This window comes from Maniola hyperantus, chromosome 21 (assembly GCF_902806685.2).
Source record: "Maniola hyperantus chromosome 21, iAphHyp1.2, whole genome shotgun sequence".
NCBI classification, from domain to species: Eukaryota; Metazoa; Arthropoda; class Insecta; order Lepidoptera; family Nymphalidae; genus Maniola; species Maniola hyperantus.
In genome coordinates, this window is record NC_048556.1 from 9517629 (window position 1) to 9538629 (window position 21001).

A 21001-nucleotide genomic window follows, 5' to 3' on the forward strand; every position below is an offset into this window, starting at 1 on the left:
AAATGTCATTCTAAAGGCCATTTTCTACCGCGTAGGTACTGATTATTTATATTCTGTGGTACTGCACTTTTATCCATAATTTTGTGTAAATACCCGCAACAATCAATCAATCTGTGCAGGTTTTGTAGGTACACTAAAAAATTGTAGAAATTGATTTGCTGCGAGTGTTTACCTACACTGTGAAAGTGACTTGCCAGAGATGATTTCTGGAAGTTTTTTTGCTAATGGGGCACTTAATTTTTGTTTGAAATTTAAATCGTAATCAATAAATTAAAATTGAAGTCAAGTCTACTTATTTGTGTGTTTTCAATAAATTTTCAGTGAAAAACATTTGTACCTATTGTAACTTTTAGTGAATCCTTTGTAAACGCCATCTAGTGTACAACATGGATATTAAGTGGTGTGCGTGATGTAATGTACGTTGTGATGTATAGCGCTGCCACGAGATGGCACTACCATCGCCGTTACGCCAACGCCAGCTGACATGGATCGTTGAAATCGGCGAAGTACCGCCCTACAGGACTGGGCCTTACGAAATACATCTCAACAATAGCAAATGTAAGTACATAAAATACCTTACAGGCTACAAATGATTATTTACAAGAATTTTATTATTTAATGATTTTATTGCGTCTATATTATGTCACAACCACAGAGTACATTGAATAACTCACGACTCGCGTCTACTCTCCGCTCTCCGCGATATTCGATAAGACAGAATGATCAGAAAATTAATAAGAATGGTGTACCTACAGTGCAACAATATAGAGCGAACTTTAGTGACTTTAATATTTTGGAAGTAAAATGTTATTTGTAGAGCAACCTTAAAATTAATGTCAGTGCTGTCAAAGATAAAAAATACTTTGTTGATTTAGATAGGTTTTTCGGCAAATTTTAACAACAAGTATTAGTTATTGCCGAAACTTATTGTTGTTTGTTGATAAGACTTGTTGCGGACACTTGTCGTTGAAACTTGGTGACGAAACTTATTGATGGAACTAATTGTTGTCGATATTTGCTGCCGAAATTAGTTGAAATTGCATTTAATCAAAATAATAAACTAGGTTACGATGTTTCATTTTGAATACCAGTATCAGGAGAATAAAGAGGTAGCGCACCCCGAATACTCGAATAAATGTTAGACTTAAATCACTCAACCGATGTGCCACAAACTGGTATAATTATAAAGGCAATAATGTGCAGATGGTTTTAGAGTTTTTTTATTAAGTGTAGTAGAAAACGCTGGACATCCACTAGTGTTATATATATTCAAGAAGTAGGCAAGTTAAAAGTGAATTATTAACTACTAGTAGTAGTTTTGTTTGTAAGTTGTTACAGTGTCCATTCAATTCACCAGTTTATTTCAGTGTAAAAGTTTAGAATATTATGGAGTTTGAATAATAATTGATAGTCTACACGAGGTATAATATAAATACAATAATTTTACTATTATTACGATATAGGTTTCTCCAGTGTTTTTCATAATTACAAAAATATCAAACTTCGGTTTCTGTACATGGTGCTACCACAACAAACGACCGAAAGTGGCGCCCTCATTTAATTTCTGCTCTTTTCGGACAAATTATAAGTGATATTTTTGACGTTTTAAGTTTGCCGCCACCAGACGTAATTTAAATGCCAAAACAGAAACAAACGTACCTACCAATTTGATCGGAGAATGGATCAGACGATTTTATCATCAATTTTTCAAACATTCATGACACTTATAGTTACTTAGTACAGTGCCCGGTAGGAAACATTGTATGCTAAGCTTTAGAAACAGAGTTCAACTTCGTAGAGTGCCGCCTCTGTCATCACACCTGTGTGACGTGTTGTCAGTAGCAAAGAAAGAGACAACGCTCTACGAATATGTTATCTCATTCTTAAGTTCTATATGTACAATGTTTCCACCGGGCACTGTACAAATTAATGATTAAAATGTGTCACAGCTGTCTCACACCCGACTCTATCAGAGACAACTAAATTGGTTCGTCTGTTAATAATTTTAGCTATCTGTGGTTAGCCGGACGGCGAACGACGTACCTACGCGGGTGCTCTCCTGTCATTGTGCCTGTCATTTTGCTTGAAGTTTTGTTTCGATAGTTTCGAAGTTTGGTGGTTTGGTTGTTGGAATTCGCTGCGATAATGATTACTACAATTTCGAGCGCTTTTTTCGGCATATCCCGCGCGTTAATGTGAAAGAAGTGCTTAAAACTCGTGTTTTAAGTTGTGATAAACTTAACGAAGAAGTTCGTAAAAAAGTTTTGTGATTGTTTCAAAGTTTGGAATAAGTTTGCTGTGGGAGTGGTTTGTGTTGTCATGTCTAAGAAAGTTGGTATCATCACATAAACTTGGATCTAAACGGATTATCTAGCGAAGATAATAGTTTTGAGAAGATGGAGCCGAGTTGTGTGGGTGAGTGAACTAATTTTATTGAGCGGACGCGCTTGAGCGCCAAAGCAGTCTTATTACTTAACTTCTCAAGTTATTAAGACCTTGATTCCGGCGTTTTATGTCTACTTGTGATGCAACTATGTATCGCCGATCGCGTCTCAAAAGTTACGCATATTATACGCTATAGATATATAGTTATAAAATTATACTTTCAAAGTAATTCTGAAGCAGTGATGTTATCTTATCTCAACAATGTACACATACATAAATATTTGATAAGACTTTCTTCTCAAACTTTTAATAGATTATCCAGTAGTTTGTTTAACATGTGATACTGAAAAGTGTATGTAGGTCACACTTTTAAATACTTTAAAGGTTAAATGTTAAATCAATTAAAATTTTCAATAATGGTTTGTCAGAATGGGTCTATGTTCTTTGTAGATTATTCAATTTAATAATATGTAGAGGAAGTAGAGGTAATTACCTAGTATATAGTCTTATTTACTGACCATACAAAACCTTAGTCAAGTAATGTAGTGTGCCTTTTAGTATTTATAAATTGTATGCAAATGCAAAGAAATTCTATACTTCTGTCTGCCTGTCTGTTAAGTTTTCACAGTCCATCTGCTCAACCTATTAATTTAACAAATTAATAGGTTATTATTATAACAAAATTTGGTAAGTACAGGGTTAACTTGAACTTAAAGATAGACATATGCTACTTTTGATCCCAGAAAAGAATTTCCACAGGATTTAAAAAAAAATACCTAAATCCATGATGACAAAGTCATCCACACATCATCTATTTAATACAGAAGAAAAAGATCATCCCCAAGAAAAATATAAGACCTACCTACCTGCCAAATTTGATGATTCTAAGTCAACGGGAAGTACCCTGTAGGTTTTTTGACAGATGGATAGACAGACAGACAACAAAGTGATCCTATAAGGGTTCCGTTTTTCCTTTTGAGGTACTGAACCCTAAAAATTAATTTGATTGCTTGTTAATAATAGAGCAAAAACATCACAAATTGTTAGGTTCATGCATAAGTCTGCATATTGTATAAGCCTACATTAATCAATGTTGTTAACATCTTTATATATGTATACTGAACTATGAATAATACAGTTTGTGAATGATAAACGTTGATCATAAAGGTCACACTTCTCTTTTAGTATGTTTGGGTACAAGGCTAAAGCATTAATTTACTAAATAATAGCCTATCTAAACAATCACTCATAGAAACAAGGAGCTAGACCTAGTGTTTAAATGTACAGTAACGCTGACTATTAAACTACAGTAGGCACCTTTATAGGATTACACGATGATTCCTGTAACTTCATCTACATGGATTTATTTATTGTTTAAATCCTGTAAGAACTCTTTGATTTTCGGGACAAAAAGGGTTTTTGTGCCCAGGATAGAAGCTATCTCTGTACCGAATTTCATCAAAATCAGTTAGACAGATGAACCATGAAAAGCTACCAGATCGACAAAGAGAAATGCAATAATTATAATATTAGTAAATTAATACTTAATATGGAATGTGAAAGTAATTATCACTTGCTTTAACGGTGAAGGAAAATATTGTGAGGAAACCTGCATGCCTGAGAGTTCTCCATATTCCCAAAGATGTGTGAAGTATGCCAAACCACATTGGGCCAGCGTGGCAGACTATGGCCTAAACCCTTCTCACTCTGAGAGGAGACCCAGCTCAGTAGTGGGCCAGTAATGGGTTGATCATGATGATGATCTGTATGGATGTTTTAAAATAAATATTTAATCTGGAACCTGGCCTAAAATCATCCTCAAAATACTACTTAACTGTATGTGATAAAATTGTAGCATTCCAAGTCATGCTCCAATTGCGCTAAAGAAAACAAACTCAAAGTCTTCAGACACTGCATCTTACAAAAAGACCAAGTTTTATACACTAATATAATGTAAAGCTACACGGCTTTATGTTACTGCATACTGAGCTGACCTGTTAGTTATGCAATATTATGTTACTAGTTAGGTTCCTATTTCACTTTCATCATACAACTTTTAATTTCAATTTTTTGTTTAAATCTTGTAGTGTTGTAAGAACTCGTAGTAGGTATGATGCAACTCACACTCACTTGATGTTTGGACAACCAATGATACGTAATTATTTTGTCAATCATGATAATGTGACAAACAAAAATATTGTGTTGATAACATTGAAAACAGTCAGTGGTTGATAAAATTAAACATAAGATGAAATTATTACTTACTCTAAAACTTAACCATACTTTCGCTAAAGCTTAAAAAAAATATATAAAAAACTAGCATAATATTTATTACATTAAAGTGTCATAGTTCAATAGCTTTTTTTAATTCAGATACAAGTTAGCCTTTGACTGCAATCTCACCTGGTGGTAGGTGACTTGCAGTCTAAGATGAAAGCAGGCTAACCAGGACGGCGTATGGCAGTTTTTAATAAACCTATGCCCCTTCGGTTTCTACACGGCATCGTACCGGCTTTGCCGGTAGCTTGGTAACTATCCACGGTCGAAGCCTCCCACCAGACCAGACCAGAAATTTCGAAATTATAAAATTCCAAATCCCTGCCAAGAATCGAAACCGGGACCTCCCACTAATAAAACCACAGCGCTTACCATTGCGCCAGGGGGGTCGTCAATTCTAATTAAAAGTATTTCATGTAAGAGAACTTGTGCCACTTATGATATGTCAGGATTTTACCACCACTGGTTTGGAAAGAAGGTTCCACTGAGAAAAGCCGGCATGCAACTCAGCGGTCACACAGCTATATCAATGCCTAAAACAGGGACCAAAATTAGGTGCAAAACCATACTCTATTATAAATTACGACAAGCCGATAACACAGCTAACTCGACAACACGCGTCTGTGTGCGTGACAATTACCAGTAGGTACAAGTGATGTCATGACACTAATTTTTTGAAGCAATTTACAGTCTACTGCTATTAAAGTTGGGAGACCTTCGATTCTATTATTGTCTAGTTTTTAGGGTTCGGTACCTCAAAAAGAAAAACGGAACCCTTATCGGATCACTTTTTTGTCTCTGTCTGTCTGTCTTTCTGTCAAGATACCTACAGGGTACTTCCCGTTGACCTAGATTCATGAAATTTGGCAGGTAGGTAGATCTTATAGCAGACATTAATAGGGGAAAAATCTAAAAACCGTGAATTTGTGGTTACATCACAAAAAAAATTTAAAATGTGTCCATGAACAAATATTGGCTATTTTCGACTTTCAAAGTAAGATTGCTAAACCAAGTGGGGTATTATATAAAAGAGCTTTACCTGTACATTATAAAACAGATTTTTATTTATTTTTAGGCATAATAGTTTTTGATTTATCGTGCAAAATGTCCATAAAATACGATTGTAGTACGGAACCCTCAATGCGCGAGTCTGATTCGCACTTGGCCGATTTTTTGTCTTAATAATCAGTCTTTGTTTAAATTACAAGTTACGACCAAAAAAATTAATTTAGTTGAAAATCAGAGTTCCCGCGGGACTTCTTGAAAACCTTAATCCATGCGGAAGCGCGATTAACAAATGCAATCAATATTTAAATGCAACATCTTCATTATTAGATATAAGTAAACCACAAAGTCCGATATAAAAACCAGTTGGTAGTGATTTATATCGGGATTTGATCCAAATGGTTATACACGCAGAATGCCATGCTACCGCCGAGCCGCGCCAGCCGGCATCCAATAGGGTTAGTATGAGACTGTACATCTCATAAATGTTTATAGAATTCGGGCGTCGCAACACTCCAGCTTTAAAGTAAAAGGAACCTTAATTGCCCGACGCTCTAACCACTAAGCTACGGCACGGTTGCCGCCAGTGACGTTTGATGGTGTTGAATTTTTGACTTTAAAGTATGGTCCTTTAGTCCATTTTACTCTGGCGTTATTTTATACTAGCTTATGCCCGCGACGTCGCGTGGATTACACTTTCAAACCTCTATTTTACCCCGTTAGGGGTAAATTTTCAAAAATCTTTTCTTAGCGAATTACTACGACGTAAAAGCTATCTGCATACCAAACAACATCCGTCTAGTATTTTGATCTGTGCGTTGATAGATCAGTCAGTCGGTCCTTTGATAGATTTCAACACTCGTATTCTACCAACGATGGAGGGATATAAATCTCATACTAAGCACTCAGGCTATGATAAAGAAAATCTTTCGTGCGTGTTATTACAATTCGCTGAGTTTATTTCTTCACTACTACAGACAGTCACGATGCGATGAAGTCAATGAATTATGTATTAATTAATTATATTGGTTTAATTAGAGAATGGGAAGCATTTCAGTTAGTAGTTGCTTAGTTTAATGAATTTACTACGTAGGCATGTTTCAATATTCGGCCGTTAAATAATTTTATTTACTTCCTAGATGATGGCCGCGACTTCGTCCGCGTGGATTAAGGTTTTTTAAAAGCCCCGTGGGAGCTCTTTAATTTTCTATACCACATTTCATCAAAATCGGTTTAACTGTTGGGCCGTGAAAAGCTAACAGACAGACAGACAGACGCACTTTCGCATTTATAATATTAAACTAGCTTATGCTCGCGACTTCGTCCGCGTGGACTACGCAAATTTCAAACCCCTGTGTTACCCCCTTAGGGGTTTAATTTTCAAAAATCCTTAGCGGACATCTACGTCATGTACTCATAAGTTATGACTCATAAGTCATAACTCATAATAACTATCTGCATGCCTTTCAGCCCGATCCGTCCAGTAGTTTTAGCTGTGCGTTGATAGATCAGTCAGTCAGTCATTCAGTCAGTCACCTTTTCCTTTTATATTTAAGTTTCTATTTCGTAAATAGTAACCAATTTACTATTTACGATTTTATAATTACTTGTAAAATAAATACCGTGCCCCCAGACTTGGTATCTTAAAGTAAACTAAAAATAGTCATAGAATGCGTAGAATTCAAACGAAGGATTCTGTTTATTGACGGAAATGAATGTTTTGACAGCCGGCTTCGATGTGCGTGTGCGCGCCGGCAAATATCCTTTTCCTAGCTTCTAGCGTACAAGTTTATTTAATCAAGTGATTAATAAATACCTAGAGATACGAGCGATGATGGCGTGTTGCAATGTTTGTTCATAAGTTGATTAGGTTTACGCTTATCTCCTACATTGTTATCTCTTGGTCAGTGATGATCAGTTCCTAAACCTTCTGCGGTAAGACTTAGGTAATACCTACTCGTATTACGTCGAGTTGAGTAAGTCAAGTACTACTGAGTAAAAATCCGTGATAGCCCAGTGGTTAAGACATCGGCCTCTTATTCAAGGAGTCCGGAGTTCGATTCCAGGCGCACACCTCAACTTTTCGGAGTTGTCTTAGCTGTCACTTGCCTTAACGGTGAAAGGAAACCTGCATGCCTAGAGTTCTCCATAACGTTCTCAAAAGTCTGTCAATCCACACTTGGCCAGTGTAGTGGACTATCACCTACTCCCTACCTAACCTACTCACGATTATAATATGTTACATACTTACGTGATTCTTCGCGTTATATACCTACTGTTGATTATTTCTTTAAGTAATTAGTTAATAGGTACCTTCGTTGCAGCTAGCCACCGAGGACAAACCTCTGTGGTTTTTTCGGTGTTTTTAGTTTAAGCTTTATTTGTATGTATTTTGATTTGATAATAAATTAAAAAAAAAAAAAAAACCTAAAACCTTTTCACTTTGAGAGGAGACCAGCTGTGCTCATGGGCTGGCGGGGTTGGGACTTGTGAGTTGTGTTTGTATTTTATGGCATCTCGTATACTCCCGTTACTGAGTAAGTAGATACTACAGAATTTATGTTAGTCGTCTTCATCTCCATACTAAAGTTTTAAATATATTCCACAAAGAAAGGTGACAAACGATAAGCAAACAAAGTATAACGTAAGCTCACACCCGGTATGCATCGACGCGGAAACACGTGTCACCCAGTTACGGGGAACAGTTAGGTGGTTACACAAACGTACGTAGGATGAGCCGACCACGCTGTGAATAATGATGTGTGCTGATGACTTTGTGACGTGACTGATGACTTTGTGACGTGACTGATGACTTTGTGACGTGACTGATCGTAGCTATACGTACTACAGAGATGCCGAATAAACAAGATTACAGTGAACCAACAGCTCAGGAGATGTCAGGGGATGTGCTCCGGTGTCGGGGCGAAACACAGACGTTTATACGTGCGTCGAGTGTGTTTTGGGATTTGTGTGGTGCTGCGTGGTGGCTGGTTTTTCCTACATGTTTAGCAGTGGGAGGGCGGGCGGTGTACGTCGCATGCTGCATGTTACATACATACAGTTTTGATCGGTTTCAGCGGATTATAGCAAATTAAGCTTTTGTTTCATTGTATATCAGGGGGCGCGTCAGTGCCCCCGCGAAGACGAGCCAAACTAAAGGACGGGACACTACGTACCTTTTCTCGAAGTGTTTTGTCGTATTTTCGAGCAGTCAAAGCTTCGGTCTGGATTACGCTAGAAAGTTGAAATTTTCAGGGTCATAGATTTCCGCAAAGTAACGCCTGCTTCTATACATTTAAACAAGATTTGTTTGATGACGTAGTTGTAGGTAGGTCAGTCTCAGTACCTAAAATGCAGTTATTTGCTCAGTAGCAAGTAACTGCATTTACGTAGGCAGTGTAGGCACATAGAGATCTTCATTAAAAAATTCAGATCCTCATGAATAAATAACTTCTATAAAAAACTGATTAGGGGGACAGATAGGTATACCTATCTAATTAATCCATCAGCCTGATTGGTTCACTGCTGGACATAGGCCTTTTCGCGAGAGCGTTATCAAAGACGTTTCTTCGCCTTCCTTATCCACCCGTTTCTTGCCACCTTAGTCAGGTCATTGGTTCAGTGGACTGGGGGTTGTCCACAGGGGTTGTCTTACATTGCGCGGTCTCCACTCCAGAACACGTCTACCCCATCGGCCGTCGGTTCTGCGTTTCTTATCACGCTCTTTCTCAGCTAGCGACTATTTCACAGATCCGTAGGGCCATTCTAGATTTAGCAGTAAGGCAAAGCATTCATTTAGTCACTATCATGCACAAAAGAAATTGCATTTACGGGCCCATAATATAATTCTTTCACACGACTTTCACGTACAAAACGGGGCATAGTTCCACTCGGACCACGTTCTTTGCACATGTTTCGCTGAGTACCTACATACAACGCTGGGCTTTTCTCTTGTCAATGATTTTCGAGAAAAACTTGCACAATCCATTGCCATGAATGGGTTGATGTAACTACTTGATGTTGACCGGAATAAAATATTTTTGGGCAAGCTTAAACGTTATTGCCTGTAATGTCTGAGAGTTCTTTATAATGTTGTCAAAGGTGCGTGAAGTCTGTCGACACGCATTTGGTCAATGTGGTGGACTATGTCTTAAGCAATTTTTATTCTGAGAGGAGACCCATGTTCAGTAGTGATGGAGGATGATTGACGTAAAGTACGTTTATTTAACTAGGTGGTTAACTTTAGTACGCGACAGGTTGAAATGGCAATCGGGGAGGGAACGCCCCGCACACCCGTACAGACCCCGCGGTGACGTGCGGGTGTGCGAGGCGTCCCCCGCCTTATACCTACCCCGATTGACATTTCAACCTATCGCAGACAATAGGTAAGTACATACTTAGTAGTTATCGTTATTTCCAGAGTTTCTGGTTTATTTTTCTTCTGCATCTTTTCCCGGTCTTCTTTTTTATTCAGGGCCCATTTCCGTGCGCTTGACTGTGATTTGGGCCAATAATGACATTGTCAAGAAATCGAAACCTCAAATGAAACAATTCGTTGAAATAGATGCGCAAGCGCAAATGGTCAAGGAGTTATGATTGTCGTGTGAAAATGATTGTTGGATGAATGACTTCACTGATGGAATAGTGCATGACTGTTGAGATCAACGACCTCTATATTACGCACTAGATGGGTTATTGCGAACAGGAACGTGTTCCATGAAGCTGTCAAAATTAGTATGACACTGGCTTGGACGAATTCGTCCAAGGGCACTGGCCATCACGTTACAGTTCTTGCAATTCAAGAAGGCGTGTGAACTTTACTTGTGGTTACGTCGTTTACATGGGCATTCCATAAGTGTGCGTGCGTGTCGGACCAATCAGTCGCGAGCAAGCGCTCGCAAACGCACACGTTTACTTTACCTCACTTATACCGATACGGCTTAAACACAAGCATGAGCCACTCGTCCTCGTGAAATGCAAGAAAAAAAAAGTAACAACCCGCGAAAATTTTGGGTCGGAATAACCCGTCTAACTAACTGTGCGGTGTGCCTAATAATATGCGGGAGCTGTGCGGGTGTGCGCCCCGCATTGCTTTAATGAAAGCAACTAATTAGTTAGTAAGAAAGGCACGCGAGAATGTCATTAGCTAAGGAAGAAACGGTCCACTTATTACAAATGCATTAGGACCAATTGTTACAAATAAACAAGTAGAAGTAACTATACTTAACTATTGGTTCGCCCCGAAGCAAGACCTCGCGGTATTCCATAATGAGGAAGTTTCCAGGCAGCAGGCTCTGAATACTACCACCTAATACCTAATATGTAATTATATACAATACTAAAGACGAAAAACAATACCTATAATATATCTATATGATCTATGCTTTAATGTTTAGGTCGTGTCAATCAATGACATAGATGAAGAGTAAAAGCTAGCGTGCAATTTTCCTTACGTTTCTTCCCCACAGAATCTGTGAACTATAATAGAAGTAATTCATTAATTTCGCATCGGATTTAAATTTTAAGATTTAAATCATAGATTTTTTTTCATCAACCCATCTATGGATAGGTCTTCAAAAATTATATTGAGGTTTCTAATATCATTTTTTTCTAAACTGAATAGTTTGCGCGAGAGACACTTCCAAACTGGTAAAATGTGTCCCCCCCCCCCCTGTAACTGACATCCATAGACTGCTAAAATCATAACCCTTCCGTCAGTCGTAGTCGGGTAAAAACACCGGTGCATTGAAAAATGACGCGGCACCTTGTCGCCGGCGCCGCACGTCGTAGCTATTATGCAGGCGGTATTCAGTGGGTGTTATGTAACGCAGGTAATTCATTCATAGCCATTATCAGTAGATAGGTACCTAGTAGCTACACTTGGGCATGACCTTACGTACTTGCATCATAACTAGTATTACAAGTAAATAACTTATGTACATTAAACATCTATATTAATATTATAAAGAGGTAATGTCGTTAAGTTTGTTTGTAGGGGGGTAATCTCTGGAACTACCGAACCGATTTTGAAAATTCTTTCACCAATAGAAAGCTACATTATTCCTGAGCGACATAGGCTATGATATATATACACGCGGGCGAAGCCGCGGGGATCAGCTAGTAGATTAATAAATCAGTTATTATTGGCGACCTCTCTGGCGCAGTGGTAAGCGATGTGGTCTTATTAGTGGGAGGTCCCGGGTTCGATTCCCGGTAAATCTAGTATGAGGATGATGTTGCGGTCATCATCCATACTAATCTATATCTTCTATACTATAAGAGGTAATATCGTTAAGTTTGTTTGTAGGGGTTAATCTTTGGAACTACTGAACCGATTTTAAAAATTCTTTCACCAGTAGAAAGCTACATTATTCCTGAGTGACATAGGCTATACGGGATCTTTAAAAACCTAAATCTACGCGGGCGAAGCCGCGGGGATCAGCTAGTAATATAAAAAGTGTGTCTGTCTGTCTGTCTATCTGGCTGTCTACTAGCTTTGTAAGGCCCATCCATTTAACCGATTTTGATGAAATTTGGTATAGAGATAGCTTGCATCCCGGGGAAGGATACTTTTGATCGCGGAAAATTAAAGAATTCCCACGGAATTTTCAAAAATCTAAATCCACGCGGACGAAGTCATGGGCATCATCTTTCATGAATAAATAACTACAAAAAGTCTTGTAAGTTGACAACTTGTAAGTTAAAAAGACAAAGTTAACAATCTTCTATCTACATAGTAGTCGATGTTGTACGTAAACACTTGTGGAATTAAGAGAGGATTTTTTACGAGGAGAAATCTCGTCGGCAGCGCAGCGTGGCGCGGTCGGCATCCCGAGCATGATCCGGCCCGTTTGTCTACGAGTGCGCTACTAAAAGGAGAATAAATCGCCTCACGACTCATTCTATCTGACAAGTAGGTAGTTAGATTGTGTGCAACAGAATCACGTACATTCAAAAACCTTTGAATAGAAGAATTATTACGTCCTATTTCCATGGCCACATTATAGTCTTATTTTGCGACTTCAATATCAAATCGAGTTGAAGGTGATAATTAAATTATTTATCAGCCCAAGCAATCCTTTGTATCACATCACAACCACAGATCACAACTAAATCAATTGTTATTTAGCCGTACCTATTTTTTTTATTCAAATACAAGTTAGCTCTTGACTGCAATCTCACCTGGTGGTAAGTGATGATGCAGTCTAAGATGGAAACGGGCTAACCTGAATGGGGTTTGGCAGTATTTTTTTAAACCCTGTGGTTTCTACACGGCATCGTACCGAAACGCTAAATCGCTTGGCGGCACGGCTTTGCCGGTAGGGTGGTAACTAGCCACGGCCGAAGCCTCCCATCAGACAAAACCTGGTTGATCTTGTAGAAGATACGCATGAAGGAACAAGAAAGCTGAATCCAACAGTAAGAAAGACATTTTTAGCGAGGCGTTTAAAAAGTGTTCCAATCTTGGTTTCAATGTAACTTACCTTACAAGTTTAATTGGACTCATAAAATTATCCAAGTTTCTTCACATAGACTGAAATGTTCTCAAGAAAAAAAACCCCGGCCTAGCACGAGTCAGACTCGCGCACTGAGGGTTCCGTACTACAGTCGTATTTTTTCGACATTTTGCACGATGAATCAAAAACTATTATCCATAAAAATAAATAAAATTCTGTTTTAGAATCTACAGGTAAAGAACCCTTTCATAATATGATACCCCACTTGATATAGTAATCTTACTTTGAAAGTTGAAAATACTAATTATTTGTTTAACACATTTTCATTTTTTTTTTGTGTCATGGTTTCGGATTTTTCCCTTTACTTGTGCTATAAGACCCTACCTACCTGCCAAATTTCATGATTCTAGGTCAACGGGAATTACCCTATAGGTTTCTTGACAGACAGACAACGAAGTGATCCTATAAGGGTTCCTTTTTTTTTGGTACGGAACCCTAAGAACATGCTTAAATGTCAGCGAGCAAGAATTGACTAATTTGGACGGCTGGCGAGGATGGATATGGGCATAACTTTCCATTAACTAGGGGCTTCACCCACGTGTGACCGCCCGGGCGTGACGGCTACGCGGTTATCAGAATGATAATAATATGGGTGAATCTTTAATTTTTTTTGTATTATACGTACTTATCGCGTGGAATTAGGTTTTTAAAAATCCCGTGGGAACTCTTTGATATTCCGGGATGAAAGTAACCTATGTCACTATCCACGTCTTCAACTATAACCATGGGTATAAATACCCATACCTATTATCCATATTAAAAAGCGAAATGCCAGTTTAACTAAATCCGTGTTAATTTTCGTTGGCGCGACACAACATACATGCCGTACTCAGAGTCGCTGAATCGTTACTTAAGATTGAGTTAAACGAGACAGAGCTATATCTTTCACATAAATCTGTCTCGTTTTATCTCAATCTTAAGTAACGATTAGCGACTCTGAGTGCGGCTGATAGAGTTTAACCATTTAACCCGTAGTTACTAGACCCGGTGTTATGTCATTTAACCCCGCTCTTTGACGCAAGCGGGCCTGTATTCTAGATTATTGTAGAGCTCTAAAGGATTATGAGTAAGTAATAAGTAGAAGGTAGAACTTATAGATTTTTTTTTTTATGATTTATGATTTATTTATTCATTTGCTTTCATGGTTACATGAAGCCCCGTTAGGGCATTGCAAAGTTAGGTACATTAACAATACATACATGCTAAATATAAAATTACATGCAAGCTACTTGTTACATTAATTTATAATAGACTAGCTGACCCTGCGAACTTCGTTTCGCCTAACAGTCGATTCAAATTTTTTAATTTTTTTTTAAATATCAATTCACTATCAGAAATTCTAAAATCCCCACGATTTAGGACTTCAGTACTTTGCAGCATCAGGATTGAGGAGTTAGGATCCGAAGTTCAGTGATGTAGCCTATGCTTGGTACCTAAAATAATTTTGCATCATCCGCAGTTCCTGAAACATTATAGTTTAGGAGTGCTGTACCCTACATCATCAGGGTTGAGGAGTTGAGACTTGAAGTCTGAGAATAAAGTCGTTGCTTGGTACCTACAATATGAATTTACTATGACCACTTCCTGAATCTTGATAACCCAGGCGGGCAGTAACCCTGCAGCATCAGGATTAAGGAGTTAAATCCAGAATTTTTTATGTGACCACGACGTAAACTTTTTTTGTTGATTTAAAAAAAAATTTGCAAATCGGGCCAGAAACCTCGAGAAAATCGATGTAGAAAAAAGAACCACCTCCTTTTTGACAGTCGGTTAAAAACCGGTGACCTTGAAATATTTACGGAACAATCTTTAAAATATCCCCTTTCTAACAAAAAAAGAATGAATGAAATCGGACTACGCGTTAATGAATTACAACTACATTTTAACTTTCGTCCCCTCTCCTACGGGAACCATGCTGAATTTCGGGATAAAAAGTATCCTATATTCTTCCTCATAGTATGACCTCAAATCGTACCAAGTTTCATTGGAATCCATTCAGTAGTTTCAGCGTGATGCGCGGCCGTGATACAGACAGACAGACAGACAGACAGACAGACAGACAGACAGACAAAAATGAAAAAAATTACAGTTTTGGGTTCAGTATCGATTATAGAGTGCTCTCGAAAAAAATTTTTCAAAATATCTTCAATGTACAGAATTTGACCTGTTACAGTTTTATTATAAGTATATTATTATTATATTATATTATTATAAGTATTGATGATTGATATTGATTTTATCAGGTACTATTAGATACTAGATGATGCCCGCGACTTCGTCTGCGTGGATTTAGATTTTTAAAATCCCGTAGGAACTCTTTAATTTTCCGGGTTAAAAGCCTATGCCCTTCCCCGGGATGCAAGCTATCTCTGTACCAATTTTCGTCAAAATCGGTTGAATGGATAGGCCGTGAAAAGCTATCAAACAGACAAACAGACAGACAGATAGGCAGACAGACACACTTTCGCATTTATAATATTAGTATGGATTTAACATAATATTATGAAACTTGATGACCATTTAAAACAATAACATCGAAAAGAAGGGATGTACGTCTATATTATGCAGGTAATTAAGACGTAAGGAAAATGGTGGAATCATTATAATACCAAGTGCGCAAAAAATGACATTGACTCTTGTCTCGTAGTGTTATTAGGTACCTAGTTAATACTATAGTAGTTGTTTTATCAACATTGTTTTTCAAATGAACGTCACGCTGTACGGAAGGTGAATAATGACGTTACAATCCGTAAGCGACATTTTTTTTACATTAAATAGAGTAATAATTTCAAATGTCAAAAAATGAATACAATTCCTCATTTTTTTGAAATTAATTCTATAATAATACCGCCCCATAAACTACCGCTATACAAAAAAATCACGTCATATTGTGTTTTATTACTACAGTCCAAGACCCTATTGCTCTATTTTGCTTTATCTTGTACTTAGTACTTAAGTATAAATGAATCATCATTGGGTAGGTAGGTACTTAAATAAAAGTAGTTTCAAGTCATGTTTTTTTATTACGAAATTTTGTTGCTAGACAGTTATCTGAGGCTCGGATGTCGGGCACAAGGCCACGGGCACGGGCAAAGGTGCGGTGTAAACTTAGGCAGGGACTAGACGATTGTGATTGTCGCAAAACTCTTGAACAGCTTGGGTATTCAGATTATAAACATATCTCCCGTACAGATGGACAAACTCCTCATGGATATCCAAATCGAATAGTGTCGGAATCCTGCCGGCAAAACCCCCTCCTTTCCTCAAGCAGTAATGTCGACGCCTTTATTTGGCCTGCGGAAAGTGCAACAAGACTGTAATCTGTGGAGATCTTTGCAAGAGACTTTCGTCCAGCTGTGGGAAGTTTATCGGTTGTCATACGGTTTCACTCTTGATATTTAAGTGTATGATTCCCGGAAATCTAATGCGCGTGGCCGCCATTTTAGTGACGTCAGCACTAGACTGAAGTTTCGAGCTGATGGTATATTTTTATTTCGGCTTACGTCAAAATGACGTCATTTTGATATTATGAGACATAGTTCCAGCGCAACAGCAATTTGCGGGACTTATACTTATGTAATTTGCATGCGAGCCCATTGCGGCGTTACATAACAATGCAAACATAGACTTATATCCGTCGAAGCGCATCTAACGGGATCTGTCATTTGCTCCTGTGCATATCCAGTCCGCGATATATGCTCGAACAGCTGGCTATGTTAGTGAGAGTGATTTGTACTAGTGATATAATTGTAATTGAAATATTGGGGGCAAAAAATTGTGCATATTAAAATCCCTTAAACGAGAGTTGGAAGCAGGGTTACTTGGCGAAAGTTCACAAATCCACGATACATACGAAGATTCAGTGAAAAATTGCAATGGTTTAAAGATCCGACGTAGATTATGGCCACCCCGCTACGTGACTGAAACGCCGTCTGTTATGAACAATCTGCTGTCTTTACTTCATCTTTCTAGTAGAATCGAGGACAATTTATAATCACAGTCGAGTCTTGACGACCTCCCTGGCGCAGTGGTGAGCGCTGTGGTCTTAATAGTGGGACGTCCCGGGTTCGATTCCTGGCAGGGGTTTGGAATTTTATAATTTCTAAATTTCTGGTCTGGTCTGGTGGGAGGTTCGGCCGTGGCTAGTTACCATCCTACCGGCAAAGCCGTGCCGCCAAGCGATTTAGCGTTCCGGTACGATGCCGTGTAGAAACCAAAGGGGTATGGGTTTAATAAAAACTGCCATACCCCTTCCAGGTTAGCCCGCTATCATCTTAGACTGCATCATCACTTACCACCAGGTGAGATTGCAGTCAAGGGCTAACTTGTATCTGAATAAAAAAAAAAAAAAAGGCATCTATGAATTCTTCTTTTCTTCACTTCTTCTCAGAGATGTCTGGTTTGATCAATCTCTTGTATGTATGTATTTCTTCACTTCCTGTGATATCGAGGACAATTTATTACAGTTGAAACATCTCCTGGGCATTCTTCTTTTCTTCTCTCCTTCTTCCCAGAGATGTCATGTTTGAGCAATCTCTTGTTTTTCTTCACTTCCTGTGATATCAAGGACAATTATTTATTACAGTTTAGACACCTCCTGGGCATTCCCCTTTTCTTTTCTCCTTCCCAGAGATATTTAAGCAGAATTCAGTAGAGACATCCTTGAAGATTTTGTTAAAAAACAAGGGTTTGATTTAGTTTTGAAAGGCTTTTTCATTTCTTGCTAAAAGAAAAACTTTGCAATGAGAGTTTTTGTTAATTATCATCTCGACACATCGCCCGGCTCACTACTGAGCACGGATCTCCTGAAAGCATGAGAAGGCTGACTTCACACACTTTTTAGTTAACTAACAATGCATCAAGCAAACAATATCTTTTGATTGATTTTCCCACTTATCAATTGATTGTTTTCCATTCATTGATTGGATGAAGGAGCCCTCCGTCGTCCAATTGGCAGTCTATTTCTGATCTATTTCAATTCATTGTTTAGTGCCACTTTAGAGAGGAATCAATTCTTAGTGATAATTTCTCTCAGTGGTTAGAGAAGTGGTTTCTTCCTGTAGATCTTTCTAGATTTTAGCCCTTAATTTGTAACAGCTCTTATAGCACTGCCGTCTTATACTATCTAAAAAGCGTTAACTGCAACAAATAGTTTCTAAAGAGTTCTTCTCAATCGTTCACTCTTCTCAGAGTCGTCGTGTCTATGAATTGGGTCTTGGACTGTAGTAATAAAATGATATGATTTTTTGTATAGCGGTAGTTTATGGGGCTAGAATTCACCATTACAGAGAATAATTAAAAAAACATGTTTTTTTTTCATAATTAATTCCCTGGTATGCACCTCTAACTTTTCGCAGTTATGTGCGATTTAAGTAATTAAATATCACTTGCTTTAACGGTGAAGGAAAACATCGCGAGGAAACCTGCATGCCTGAGAGTTCTTCATAATGTTCTCAAAGATGTGTGAAGTCTACCAATCCGCACATGGTAGACTATTGCCAAAACCAGTGGCGTGCACAGGGTTTGAAGCCAGGGTAGGCACTAGTTAAGTAGGAGCCTGTTTACTGGCAGGTCACTATGGAAAATATGCATTGAGCTATTCAACTGGGGTAAGCATTGCATTTATGCCTCTATGACCTGCACGCCACTGGCCAAAACCCTTCTCACTCTGAGAGGAGACCCGTTCTCTGTAGTGAGCCGGCGATGTGTTGATCATGATGACTATGTCGTTTGAATGGTCCTCTATAGAAGCCCCTATCTGGACTATGAATTCCAGTGTTAGTTATGATTATCGTCTACTTGCTAATTCGGTGCTAAATCACTCGTGTCCAGTATCTTGGTCAGTATCTTAGTCAGTCGGATCAATCGCATTCACCTCAATGCCCATATTGGTTTCAAGTGTATAACTAGACATTTTTGCAATTTGTTGTGATTTCTATGTTGTTATAAATTTTGGAAATATCAATTCGTTTCTTGTGGTTTACTCTGAACAACATTTGAAAAGTGTGGTTTTTTATCATTGAAAGAGTATAGAGGTTATCTTCTCTATATATAAAAATGAATCGCTGAATGTGTTGCTGATCGCAAATCTCGAGAACAGCTGCACCGATTTCGCTAATTCTTTTTTCATAATATTCCTTGAAGTAGGTACGAGGATGGTTCTTTAAAAAAAATTAAAAAATCCTGAAAAAGAATCGACTGTTAGGCGGTACGAAGTTCGCCGGGATAGCTAGTATATATAAGAGAAGTTTCCACGTGAAAAAGGAGGAGAGGAGAGATCCGGTACGAGACGAAGATCTCGAAAACTTGATAGAATGACGTTTTGAATCGAAAGTTCTAAGTGGTTATAGGAATTGACTGCTTACATTTTTATTGATAACTAATTAGGAATACAAAAATTAGAGATTCAAAAGTTTATTGAAGCAAGAAATATGCTACCTGAAGAAGAGTTTAAGAACGCAATGATAGAATGTTGACACTGTTGAAAACTTGGGAAGTGTTGGTCGGAACTAAAGTACAATCGGAAGAGAGTGACAATCACTTGTGTAATTAAGCTTATTAAAATATAAATTGATTAGATGAAGTAGACTTTTTATGCTGTGTATTTGAATGGTTTTAAAATTTAAAACATGATGCATTTCTAAAAAATCTACTCCACGCGAATAATCTAAATCTACGCTAGCGAATCCGCGGGTGTTGTTTAACTATATTTACTTACTTAACTTAGTTATTTATAATTCATTGATGCGTGACATTTTCTCGTAAATGAAAGATTGATGCGTATTAATTAAATAAATTATTAACTTAGTACAATACTTAATATAAATTTCTAACGTGTTTAAGAAAGAAATAACTTATGTTGTTAATTAGATACGATATTATGATAAACTACAATTATTTAAGTATTTCTAATTCAAAAATACTTGTAAAAGTTTAGTTGAATAAAAAAAAGAAATTTGATATATTCATTTTATTATATGTGGTTACAGCGAGCTGGTCCAAACAAGAACACATAATGTACCGCAGCAGAAAGTAATGTATAGGACATTTAGGAGATAGCAGATTTGTAGAGCGTTGTCCCTGTCATTGAGACCGACAAAACGACATATAGGTATGAGTGACAGAGACAACACTCTACATTGTAGAGTGTTGTAGAGTCTACAAAGCCGAATTGTCATTCTAAAGGCCGATGCACATTACTTTCTGCCGTTTATACGTACGTACCTACCAATACATATAGTGAATCATAGAGAGATAGAATAAACAGACTAGAATAAACATAAGGTACTAACTTAAGTAATTAGTAATTAGGTAATAGGTACATTCTTATCTATCTGAAAATTCAATGTGGTTTTCTTTATTTTTCAGATGAGCGGGAGGATGTACAAAAGAAAACATTTGCCAAATGGATAAACTCACAACTCGCCAAGGTTTGTACTTGATTACTTTATTAAGAAATCTTAAAACTAGAAAACAACAATTGTCAAGTGCTTGTAAGGTAGGGAGGTCATGCTAGTTGCTAAAAACTTTGGTGTTCATAATTTTTTAAACGGTAGTTTTTTTAAGGTTCTCTACCCAAAGGGTAAAACGAGACCCTATGACTAAGACTCCGCTGTCCGTCCGTCTGTCACCAGGCTGTATCTCATGTTTTTTTCAAATTACCACAAATTCATGGTTTTCAGATTTTTCCCCGAATGTCAGCTATAAGACCTACCTACCTGCCAACTTTTATGATTCTACTATTTATATCTTCAACGGGAAGTACCCTGTAGGTTTCTGGACAGACAGACAGACAACAAAGTGATCCTATAAGGGTT

The 21001-nt window shown here is 37.8% G+C and overlaps 1 protein-coding gene across 1 annotated transcript in view; it reads left to right on the plus strand.

Moving 5' to 3' along the window:
- The first annotated feature begins 337 nt into the window (after positions 1 to 337).
- LOC117992619 (dystrophin, isoforms A/C/F/G/H-like) overlaps positions 338 to 21001 on the plus strand; it is a 630854-nt gene continuing 610190 nt past the window's right edge. Inside the window, 2 exon segments of the mRNA XM_034980350.2 lie at positions 338 to 558; positions 20553 to 20614. Of these exon segments, the coding sequence (XP_034836241.2) occupies positions 447 to 558; positions 20553 to 20614 (174 nt within the window). The 5' untranslated portion in view covers positions 338 to 446.